This window comes from Lepidochelys kempii, chromosome 1 (assembly GCF_965140265.1).
Source record: "Lepidochelys kempii isolate rLepKem1 chromosome 1, rLepKem1.hap2, whole genome shotgun sequence".
In the NCBI taxonomy this organism is placed as follows: Eukaryota; Metazoa; Chordata; order Testudines; family Cheloniidae; genus Lepidochelys; species Lepidochelys kempii.
The window spans coordinates 11,360,259-11,372,651 of NC_133256.1; the positions used below are offsets into that span (position 1 = coordinate 11,360,259).

At 48.2% G+C, this 12,393-nt stretch overlaps 1 protein-coding gene across 4 annotated transcripts in view; it reads left to right on the forward strand.

Moving 5' to 3' along the window:
- The window catches only part of FAM168A (family with sequence similarity 168 member A), a 359,778-nt gene that overhangs the window by 318,243 nt on the left and 29,142 nt on the right, over positions 1-12,393 (forward strand). For 3 of the 4 annotated variants that reach the window (XM_073334685.1, XM_073334676.1, XM_073334704.1), the window contains 2 exons: positions 7,724-7,849; positions 8,795-8,833. In XM_073334685.1, the coding sequence (XP_073190786.1) occupies positions 7,724-7,849; positions 8,795-8,833 (165 nt within the window). The remainder of the gene's footprint in view (positions 1-7,723; positions 7,850-8,794; positions 8,834-12,393) is intronic. The other variant, XM_073334694.1, reaches the window with a different exon arrangement.

Sequence of the window (12,393 nt, forward strand, 5' to 3'; positions counted from 1 at the left end):
GATGGAATAGTTGCAAGTTTTCAAGTGAAATGTAGTTTAAAAGAAGAGAGTGCTACGGTGTCTCTATTGATTTCTTTTGCACCAAACCTTTCCAAGAGATAGTTAGCCACCAGCCATTGCATTCTCTGCAGACCTGATTTACATCCAATGAAGCAACAAAACCTGGCATCAGGCGGGTGAATGTATATCTCATTCTGCTGGGATTCAGAAACCTTCCCTCACCAGTGCAAAAATACATTTCTAGCTTACGCCAACTCCTTGTTGTGTGTGACTTTGTTTCAGAGCTTTCAATATCTTAGAATGAAAGAGACAAGGCAGGTTGAAAGATCAATACAGAACTCCAGCATGTCAAATATTGATAAAGCTTATGTGAGTCTGGCTGCCAGGCAATTTCGCTATAACCTTTCCTTTCCCATATACAAAATGCGTGTGCTTAGAATCCCGTGCTATAAAGAAATGAAGCATGCTAATTATTAAGAGATGAGTGATATTTTTAAAGGATATCATTCTCTTTCCAGAGTTAGAGGATCTCTGCATTAAACCTAATGCATATTCCCCTTTAGGCCTTCTGTCTTTCTGTGATGTTTTTTTTTCAAACATCCATTTTATTTTCCTGTAAGTAGGACACACATTTATCCACACTGAACATGGTTTCTGCCTTAACTCTACCTATTAATAATGCAGTAGAGAATAACGCAGGCCATCCATTACTTGGATGCTCTCATTTGGCAGAAAATCAACCCAGGAAATTAGGTTTATCTGTTTTTCATTTCATGATATGGAGTTTGTAAGTTATCTTCCCTCTCCCCACCCATTTCCCATTTCTGGTTGCTTCATCAAGATAATTTCTGTTCTGTAAAGATGTAAAGATAAAGTATCCTGCATATGCCCCCTCCCTCCCCACTCATAGATCACATGTGCTTGAGAAGGAGGATAGGCTAGGGGTTAGGATTCTAGCTAATGCTTTCACAAATCCATGTTCAATTCCCAGCTCTGCCACAGACTTCCTGTATGACATTGGGCAAGTCACTTAGCCTCTCTGTGCCTCAGTTCCCCATCTGTGCAATGGGGATAACATCTCTGCCCCACTTCACAAGAGTGTTTGAAGATAAATACATTAAATACATTAAATACATTGTGAGGTGCTCAGATACTACATTGATGGTGACTACATAAGTATCTACAGTAAAACTATCCCAAACCTGGCTCCACATTCCAGGCATTCTTTGCAAGATGCCAGGTCATGAATAAATGGAGACCAAGGAAAGGATATATTCCATCACATATTTAAATGCTTAGTTCCACTTTCTTTAATCTAAGGATCGGTTGTGTGCTCTTATTAATGATATTGGCTCCATACATGCATCATGTACACTTCTAGTTGAGAGTTTTGCCTCTTTGGCTTTCCATGTGTTATCATCATGTAGTCATGTTGTCTGGAGCACATGTTCCCTTAAATATAGTTGATGATCAAGGAGTCAGGACATGAGTACCCATCATTGCAGTGCTGTAGCTATTAGGTTCAGCTCAAATTACTTGTCCAGTCTCAACAATTGGAATTCAGAGGGCCCCTGTTAGAGATGGATAAAAGTGAAAGCTTTTCCTTGTCAGTTAATAGTCTTGGAATGAGGCTAAAACAAATCCAGCAGATACTGGTGATAACCAGGTGAAGAACTATGTTAAATCATCTGAACTGTATTTGTCTCAGACAATACCTCGTGTGGTGGAAGAGTGCCTGACCTGACATCTGGAGGGTAGTTTACAACCCCTAGCCTTCCATGGTATCTCTGCTTACAGAACCTGGATGTTAGCTCTGACATCTGCGTACGAGAGAACTGTATTTGTACCATCCATGCTGTGTAGCTGTTTCAAAGGACCATAAGCTATTTCTGTTCTTAGATGCATCCTGAAATTCATATTTTGTGTAGCTCTAAGCCAGGGGTAGGCAAACTTTTTGGCCCGAGGTCCACATCGGGATGAAAAAGTGTATGGAGGGCCAGATAGGGAAGGCTGTGCCTCCCCAAACAGCCTGGCCTCTGCCCCCTCCCATTTCTCGCCACCCTCAGAACCCCCAACCCATCCAACCCCGCCCCCCGCTCCTTGTCCCCTGACCGCCCCTCCCAGGACCCCCACACCTAACTGCCCCCTATCTAACCTCCCCATCCCCTGACTTCTCCCCCCCAGAACCTCTGCCCTATCCAACTGCCCCCTGTTCCCTGTATCCTGACCGCCCCCTCCTGGGACCCCCACCCCTAACAACCCCCCCAGGTCTCCACCCCCTGTCCAACCGCCCCCTGCTCCCTGACTGCCCCCCAGGACCCTCTGCCCCTTATCCGACCCCCTGGCCCCCTTACCATGCCGCTCAGAGCAGCATGTCTGGGAGCCACGCTTGAGATAGACACGCTGCCGTGCTGCCCTGCATCAGAGCACAGGCCCGCCGCCCAGAGCGCTGCCCGTGCGGCAGCATGGCTGAGGGGGCGGGGGGACAGCAGGGGAGGGCCGGAGGCTAGCCTCCCAGGCCAGGAGCTCAGGGGCTGGGCTGGACGATCCCGCGGACCGTAGTTTGCCCACCTCTGCTCTAAGCCATGTATTCTGTGAGGGTTAGTGATTTAAGAACAAACTGCACAAGGCCAAGATGCAAACTTCCAAACTGCTCAATCCAAATAATTTGAACCATTAATCCACTGAAACTGGCCAGGGGGCTGGGGGGGGGGGGGTCACCCACAAGGATTTGTTTCTACCCCTAAGATAATTGGTCTTTCCAGAAATGCAGATAACATGTCAGGGTCTTGGAGATGAGAGCAGTCTTCAGGTCTGGAGAATAAAAGTGTAAGTGCAAACAGTCAACAAAAGGGATTTTGTAACCTTTAACATCGGGCATTAGGCAGTCTCTAATATGACATTCACACTGCTGGGTGCCATGCAGGAATAAGCAATAGATATGGAAATCCTCAGTCCCTCACAAGCACTCAGGAATGGTCAAAGGCTCACAACACAGCGATCAGATCTTCAAGTATGGGAGGGATCAGAATCCAAATTTCTTTCTTCACTACAAGCCCACATAGGAAACTCCCAGTGTTCTATATGAGAAGACAGAAAGGGAACTTTGGCAATGGAGACAATAGCCGACTGCAGGAGACGCAGTTCTTGTGTCCACTGACTTGTTCCACTGATGATGGACAAGGTCATAGCTGATCACACTGGATTTCCAGTCTCACCAGCTCTGATTACTTGGATCCAGAGCATGTTTTTCTCACACACCTTGGCCCCTGAAATGAGGTGGATCAAATAGTTTGGTCCATAACTGGTGTGTCAAGTCATCCTAGCACCTAACAAGGAATTCACAAAAATTGTTTGTTTTTGTGGATTTTTTTAAATAAGAATTAAATGGAGGACATTTGTAACAATTCAAACTTCCTAAATATTGGAAGCCCTCTGTTGTGCTGTCTGACTTAGAGAGTTCCAGTTTCTATAACTCATTTGCAGCAAGTTCTAGTACTGACCCACCCTCTACTAGAATATGAGGTGTGAGCAACGGTTGGTATTTTCAAAGGCCCTAAAGCAGTTAAGCTGGGAATTGGGCACTCCCTCAGGCCCCTTTGAAAATGCCAGCCAAAATGCCCAATTTAACTGGCTACCCATGAATCGTATGGTACCCAAATTTACACTGGGCCCAGAAGGGTGAGTATTGGACAGTAGGTATCAGTGTTTAATACTAATATGCAGTGATGAGCTGCCAAAATCTTAACAACGGGTTCCCTCCTCACCCCACGAGGGGGTCGTTGCCCACCCCCGCCCCCCGGGACTCCTGCCCCATCCAACCCCCCACGTTCCTTGCTGCCCCCCCCCAACCCAATCCACCCCTGTCCCCTGACTGCCCCCAGAACCGGGCAGGAAGGTCTTGTGGGCCACCGTAGTGGGTGCCCAGCCAACCCCTAAGAGCCAGAGGCACCTGCTGGGGGGCGAGGTGGGGAGTCCCAGCAGTGCTTACCTGGGGCAGCTCCCAGGAAGCATCCAGCAGGTCCCTCTGGCTCGTAGGGGCGGGAGAGCGTAGCTGGGGGGATCAGGGGGAGCAGCCACTCCCCCCACTGATCACATCAAAAGTGGAGCCTTAGGCGCCGACTCACTGGGTGCTCCGGGGCTGGAGCACCCACGGGGAAAATTTGGTGGGTGCAGAGCACCCACCAGCAGCTCCCCGCGCCCGGCCCCAGCTCACCTCACCTCCACTCCTCCTCCCCTGAACCCACCGCCCCGCTCCGCTTCTCCGCCCCCTCCCCTGGCTTCCCGCAAATCAGCTGTTCGGCGGGAAGCCAGGGAGGGCTGAGAAGCAGGCGGCAGCTTCCCGCTCAGGCCAAGGGTGGCGGAGATGAGCTGGGGTGGGGAGCAGTTCCCCTGCACACCCCCCCCGGGTTACCTGCTGCGGCGCGGGCGGCCCTCCTCACCCCGCCCCCCCAGCTCACCTCCGCCCCCCTGGGCCTGAGTGGGAAGCCGCGGCCTGCTTCTCAGCCTGCCCCAGCTTCCCACGCAAACAGCTGATTCACAGGAAGCCTGGGGTGGGGGGCGGAGAAGCAGAGCGGGGCGGCGCATTCAGGAGAGGAGGCGGAGCAGAGGTGAGCCGGGGTGGGGAGGGGAGCTGCCGATGGGTGCTCTGCACCCACTAAATTTTCCCCTTGGGTGTTCCAGGGCTGGAGCACCCATGGAGTCGGCGCCTAAGGCGCCACTTTTGGCCGGTTAAATTTAGAAGCCCTTTTAGAACCGGTTGTCCCTCGCGGAACAACCGGTTCTAAAAGGGCTTCTAAATTTAACAACCGGTTACAGCGAACCAATGCTCACCACTGCTAATATGCAACAAAAAAATTTGAGGTCTCCATACTGTCAAAGAAAAAGGAGACCTGTTAAACCTTTGAATAACAAGCTCAGGGTACAGCATGTACCTACTGCAGAGCTCAGCTTGCAGGAAGCTTTCGTATTGATGAGCTAACCTCGCTGTTCTTGATGTGCTGCCAGAAAGCCCCTGGTTTAGTGACTGCCGTTTTGTCACAGTTGACAATGCACTTGATTGCAGTATAAAAGACTCTTTAAGATCAAAGCCAGTGGTAGTCCTTATCAGCTTGCTTTGCATGTTTTCTAATGTCCTTTTCATGCAGGGCTTTGGAGCTGTGCTCCGGCTGCACTCCAGCTCCAGGCAAAAACCTGCAGCTCCACTGCTCCGGAGCTGCTCTGCGCTCCAGCTCCGGGCTCCACTCCAAAGCCCTGTTTTCATCTGAGAACAAAGACTTTGGGACCTAAGTAGATACAAACACATGAAAAAAATGAACATGGAAATTCTTTCCAAAGTGTTCTGAATTTTTGTCTTTCAATTTTCAGTTCAATTCAATAACACTTGTACTGGCATGATAAGCTGTCCATATCTTGCCAGTATTTTCGCTGCCTTTCATACAAATCCCAGTAAGGCCATGCTCCATGGAGTAGATCTGAATAGCTCTCAGGAGCTCTGTCTGGAGTGCTAATGCCACTCTTGAAAGTCAAAGTCAATCCAACTATTTGTTTCTTATTATCAGAGACATAACTGTTAGTTCCCTGGTGTCTAAGAACCATGTCTAAGTGGATTTGTGGTTTTTTCTCAGTGTTTTTGGAGTCTGTTACTTGAAGGTCATAAAAGCTCATTTTGTTAGAGGTGTATCAGTGATGGCAGGCAACCTTAGGGGGTTTCCACTCAAGAGCTTCAAGACAGCCATATTAACCAAACATCATCACCCCTCCCGATCATGCAGTGCCTCAAGCTTTGATCTGTTTTGGGGGTTTTGCAACTCTTCTGACTTTGACATTGTACGGACGATGATGATCTAAGCTGGGAGGAGTGGTAGATACGCTGGAGGGCAGGGATAGGATACAGAGGGACCTAGACAAATTGGAGGATTGGGCCAAAAGAAATCTGATGAGGTTCAATAAGGATAAGTGCAGGGTCCTGCACTTAGGACGGAAGAACCCAATGCACAGCTACAGACTAGGGACCGAATGGCTAGGCAGCAGTTCTGCGGAAAAGGATCTAGGGGTGACAGTGGACGAGAAGCTGGATATGAGCCAGCAGTGTGCCCTTGTTGCCAAGAAGGCCAATGGCATTTTGGGATGTATAAGTAGGGGCATAGCGAGCAGATCGAGGAATGTGATCGTCCCCCTCTATTCGACATTGGTGAGGCCTCGTCTGGAGTACTGTGTCCAGTTTTGGGCCCCACACTACAAGAAGGATGTGGATAAATTGGAGAGAGTCCAGCGAAGGGCAACAAAAATGATTAGGGGTCTGGAACACATGAGTTATGAGGAGAGGCTGAGGGAACTGGGATTGTTTAGTCTGCAGAAGAGAAGAATGAGGGGGGATTTGATAGCTGCTTTCAACTACCTGAGAGGTAGTTCCAGAGAGGATGGTTCTACACTATTCTCAGTGGTGGAAGAGGACAGGACAAGGAGTAATGGTCTCAAGTTGCAATGGGGGAGGTTTAGGTTAGATATTAGGAAAAACTTTTTCACTAGGAGGGTGGTGAAACACTGGAATGCGTTGCCTAGGGAGGTGGTGGAATCTCCTTCCTTAGAAGTTTTTAAGGTCAGGCTTGACAAAGCCTTGGCTGGGATGATTTAATTGGGGATGGGTCCTGCTTTTGAGCAGGGGGTTGGACTAGATGACCTCCTGAGGTCCCTTCCAACCCTGATATTCTATGATTCTATGATCACCTTCCAAGTTACAAGGTGATCTACCAAAAGCTATTGTTTGAACTGAACCCTGTTTCCAAAGGGCATAATATGTTCTATAGCCAAAGCCAGTCTAAACAGGGTACTGAGGAACTGCCAATCCCTTCTACCTTCTGATAGGCACAATTAATTCTATCTCATACTCCATAGCACCTGCCGTATGAGCGTCTGGCTAACACTATGAATCACTAGCTGTGAGGTAGGCGAGAATTAACCTTTCCATTTTACAGATGAGGAAACTGAAGCACGGAGCAGTTGTGACTTGTGTGAGGTCACACAGGAAGTAGTCCCAAAGCCAGGCATAAAACTTAGCTCTACTGACTCCCAACCCGTCCTTTATCTGCAGGCTGGCTTTCTCCTCAGCCCTGGCAGTCCTCTCACATGAGTTCACATTCTCTCCCGCACCTCTTCTCGAGAGCTGGAGTCTGATGCTTTCTAGATACATATTGTCAGTATTGCTCAAAAAGAAGAGGATGGCTGGGGGCTATTTATACGGCCTTAGCCTGCTGATGCTGCCTTGAAAATCCCTGGGATTATCCCTGCAGACCATATGCCTAATATGTAGATCTGTGTAGGTCCCTCACCCATAGGCATAGTTTGACTTCTATATTTGGGGAGGCAGGCAGCTCCAGTCAGGCCAATGGGGCTGTGTATGGGGATGTGGCAGCAAATTCCTTGCCTGGCAGTTTGCAGAGGCCTGCCCGTCCTCCTTCCCCCCCCCCCCCCCGCCCAAAAAACTACTTCCATGCTCTCTCCTTAAGAGACCATAAATCCTTGATAGGTAATTTTCTGGTTTTCCGTATCCGTTAGCCTCAGGAAACGTGACAAATCATGATATGAAATTCCTGGGTTTTTTTTCCTTTAAAAAAGTGACAGTTTTAATTTCACTATCAAGAAAGGGATACCGTGTTGTCACTGTCATTGACATTCCACTGTTCGTTGCTGTATAACACCTTTTCTTCTGTCTTCACTCAAGCTACACTTCTGATGAAGCAGGCCTGGCCACAGACATCCTCCTCTTGTGCCACAGAGGGTACCTTTCACCTCCCAGTGGACACTGGGACTGAGAACAGAACTTACCAAGCTTCATCTGCAGCATTCAGTAAATACATCTTTTCTTCTGGGGTTTTGCTTTGTTGTTTTGCTTCTGTTTAACTCCTCTCTCTCTCCAGTGGCTTGGGGGTTTATGTGGGACATTTGGTCTGTTGGCAATGTGTTGGTTAACTTTGTGTCTGTTAAGGCTGCTTTGGGTATTGGGAGCCAAAAGAAGTAAATGATTATTAATAATCCTGGGCTCAATAGCATTTACATACGTAGTTGGGAAGAACAATTCCCTTCCACTGCAGGAATTATTGGCTGAAATTCTATAGCAGGGGGTCACATTAAGGTGATCATAATGGTCCCTTCTGGACTTACATCCTACTAATCTCTGAATGCCTTCTTGTCCTGAAGACAAGCTAAATATCACTGCCCCAAATAAATTTGCATCCATAAAAAATATGCCAAGAAGGAAAATATTTGCGCCTACTTGTGTTAATTAAAAAGAGATAAATATGGGGTTGAGTAGGAAAGCCTCTATGTTTAAATTGTATCCTTGATCACTGAGAAAAATTGAAATCATTTTCAGATATTATATAAATACTTTAGTGTATGATGCCCCTCCTCTTTAATGTGCAGAAATCTATTTAGTACAGGTTTGGCCAGATTACTGTACTTGGAATCTGTCTGGTCAAATAATGAATTCTACTTTGGTAATAAGCAACAGAACACATGCATATACACACAGTAATTAAGCAAAATAGTTTGTGTAGAGCGGAATCCAAGAGAAGAGAGGGTCACTTCATCTTTCATTCAAGAAGGCAACAGAAGCTGGTAATCCCAAAATAAAGATGATTTTCCAGGGATTCCAGTGAAACTCTCAGTAGGACTTTCCCATCGACTTTCCCGCTGTTAGGCTTACTAAGCCCCAGTTATCACAATACCCCAACTGATGGCTATGTATCCTTCTGTTGATAAGTTTCCTGTTTTGTTTTGTTTCAACTTGCAGGGCAACAGTTTTCCACTACACACTTCAACTACGGTCAATGTATGTATTTGTCACGAGGGTACCTTTGTTCCAGTGCAAATCCTTTAATTAACTAGGCAATTTTAAAGTTATACTGTGCATATTAAAAGCTCATGCAACAATTGCCATTTTAAATGCAAGCCATACGTGGTCCACAATCAGCCCCCAAAAGTCACTGCTCTTTACCTCTGAAGTGGCTGCACAGCTCTGTACTGATATAGAAGGACAGTAGTGAATACATCTGGTTTTTCTATTTGGTGATAACCCAACATCTGTCTGTGAAATATTATTTAGGTAGGAGCAACAGAAATCCTCAGATATGGAAAATTCTGCCTGTTTAGGATTTTTTTCTATCAGTCTAAAAGTTAATATGAAAAAATGTGTCTGCTATTCAATGCACTGTAGTACCGCAGAATCTACAAGGTTGAGATTTACAGGGTAGAGGGGATTTAGCCGCACATCTTCCACTAATCATAATGGAAGATGGATGACTAAGTGGCCTGTACTGCTTTTAGCAGTGTTGCAGCCATGTTGGTCCCAGGATATTAGAGAGAGAAGCTGGGTGAGGTAATATCTTTTACTGGACCAACTTCTGTTGGTGCTAGAGACAAGCTATTTTGCTTACACAGAGGTTGTCTTCGAAAATCTCAGCCTGCAGCCAAACACACTAAAGGATAAATAAACTTCCTTATTCATCCCAAGAAGATGCTAATAGTTAAATCCATAGGTGGTGTAATGGAGGCTGGGGGATGCTAAGCCTCCCCAAACCTTGCACTGCTGGACGAGAGGGCAGTGCTGGATTTGGGGCCCTGAAATCTCCACCTCCCACAACCCCAGGGCTGCAGCAGGGGCACAGAGCTTTTCCGGTCTTGGGGCCACAGCAGTGGGGGGGGGGGGAGAAGAAGCGAGAAGGGGGCGGGGCCACAGTGGAAAGGGCAGAATGGGGACGGGGCTGTGGGCGGAATGGGGTAGGGCTGCAGGAGAAAGGGTGGAACTGGGGAATGGCTCCTAGCTCAGAGCTCCAGCCAGGGTCTCTGCTGCAGTCCTGGCTGAGAGCTCGACCCAGGCCAGGGCTGAGCTCTCAGCCCCCCTTCATCCCCCGTGGCCCGAACCGAGTTCTCAACCCCTCTTTCCCCCTCCCCCCCCCACACAACCCGACTGGGGCCACAGGGGGCTGAGAGCAGAGCAGGGGTGTGGCCTCAGCCGGAAGAGGCAGGGCAAGGGGCTAGCCTCCCCCAATTATCACAATTAGGCTTTAAAATGATCACAATTAGGCTTTAAAATTAACACTGTTCTAAACTCTGTTTCTAGAACTCTCAAACATCTTGCGTCATTAAAACTTGATTAAAGATTTTAATCCACAATCTAGAACAAATTGTTCTGTTTTAATTTTTTCCAATTAATAAATACATCAGATTTAGATTACATCTGTCTAGAGTACTGTGTCATCTATTTTTTATTTTGAAATAACAGCTAAATTATCAGTGAATCAGGAATCCTGAAACTCTGGCAAGTTTGAGTTATTACAGATCCTAGCAGTAAAAACATGCAACACTTAGCATTTCTACTTCCTGTAAATCCACATATAAATTTAATCAGGAATGAGATCTGATGCCAACTAATCACAATCTAGTAGGTCTTTGTTAAACTGATTAAAAGAATCTAGGCCAAAAGCAGAGAGAATGCTATTGTGGAGGAGAATGGGGTTGTTGAGTAAAACCTTTGTAAATGGATTTGCTGTGTACTTAAAGAATTCTACCAGCCTTTAAAATAGCAGTTCCTGCCCCTTCCACTGATGTGGTGAATGTGAATGTGGAGGTGAATGGAAAGGTCGTTGCTTTAATTGGGCTTTTAAATGATTACGCATTTAGCAATATCACTTTAAAGCTTTTTTCAATCTCACTTCCCCAGTTTTAGTTTAGTTCCCATTGCTAGGCTAAGTTTTAGTTTAGTTCCCATTGCTAGGCTAACCATGACCTGGCAGCATTTGGTAGGTCAATGTCTGTGATCCTTAATTGTGATGCTAGATGCAGAACTAAAACATTAGCTACATGGAAAGTGGCCCACTTTATTGTAAAAGCCAGCACTGCTGGCTCTTGGCACTTTTAAGCTGGAGGGCATTTGCTATGGAAACACAGGAGGTTCTTCCTTTAGGCTGTTAGATTGCCTGTGTGAAATGAATGGGTTGTTTCAGTCCACTTCCTAGAGGGTAAGTGACACCCCACAATTTGTATAATATTAGCAGTGTTGTAGCCATGTTGGTCCCAGGATATTAGAGAGACTTGGTGGGTGAGGTTATATCTTTTATTGGAGAGCTTCTGTTGATGAGAGAGACAAGCTTTCTAGCTTACACAGAGTTCTTCTTCAGGTCTGGGAAACTTACTCAGGGCATGTCTACTCTTAAAATGCTGCATCCGCACCACTGCGCTGCTGTAGCTCTTTAATGAAGATGCTCTACACCGATGGGAGAGAGCTGTCCTCTCAGCATAGTTAATCCACCTCCATAAGATGCAGCAGCTGTGTGGAGGGGAGAAGCTCGCCCATCAGCGTAGAGCTGTCTACACTGGGGATTAGGTCGGTACAACTAACGTCACTCAGGGATGTGGATTTTTCACACAGGAGCGCAGAGGTGACGCGTGTGGGGGGAGACATGGGGTCATGTGCATCCCCAGATTTCTGCGAGTGCTGAGCTGTTCTCCTCCCGCTGCGCCTCCCGCCCGACATGTTTCTGGCTTGCTCGGCCCCTCTCCCTGGCAGCCAGGCCCGGGACAGAGCCACTTCTCATACTGGGTGAGGGTGGCCTAAGGCGGCCACGTGCCCGTTCTTGACTGGAAAGTTCAGTCAAAAAGGGAACCTGGCAATATCCGGTCAGATCTACTGAGTGGACACCCAAAGTACGGTTACTGCAGGGAGGCAGGGAGCCGCTGGGTCATCACCTATTCAGACGGGGCTGCCTCCTGCCTGGCAGGCAGGCTGCAGCTCCCAGCCTTGACTCTGCAGGCGAATCCCTCCTGACCTGGGCAGGAGGGGTGTGAGGGGAAAAACAGTGAGCGACAGTGGGGAGGTGGGAAGAGGAGTGGACAGGGGCAGGCCCTCGGGGGAGAGGCGGGGCAGTGGAGGTTCCGGCACTCCTGCCTGAGTGCCCGTTTTTTAAATATCAAGTTGACAACCCTAGGGTGGCCACTTTGGGTTGCTGCCTCTGTGCAGTGCAGCAGCTGCCTGAGAGACAGCCTGGCTGAGGAGGCGGCGGTGGCCCACCCCCTCCGCTCCCAACCTGGGCCTGGCTGCCAGGAAGTGGGACCAAGTGAGCCAGAAACGTGGCGGTGGGGAGGAGTTCTGGCTTACTCCGCCCCTGTCCTCCGCAGTTGAGCCTGGGTGGGGAGTGGAGGGGGCGGGCCACCGCCACCTCCCCCAGCCAGGCTCTCGCAGGCACAGAGGCAGTGACCCTGAGTGGCCATTCTCAGCTAGTGTGAGAAGAGGGTCCATCCTGCCCACTCCGCTCCCTGCCCGAGCCCATCTGCCAGGGACAGAGGCGGAAAAAGCCAAAAACGTGCCAGAGGGGGAGGTGCAGCAGGAGAAGG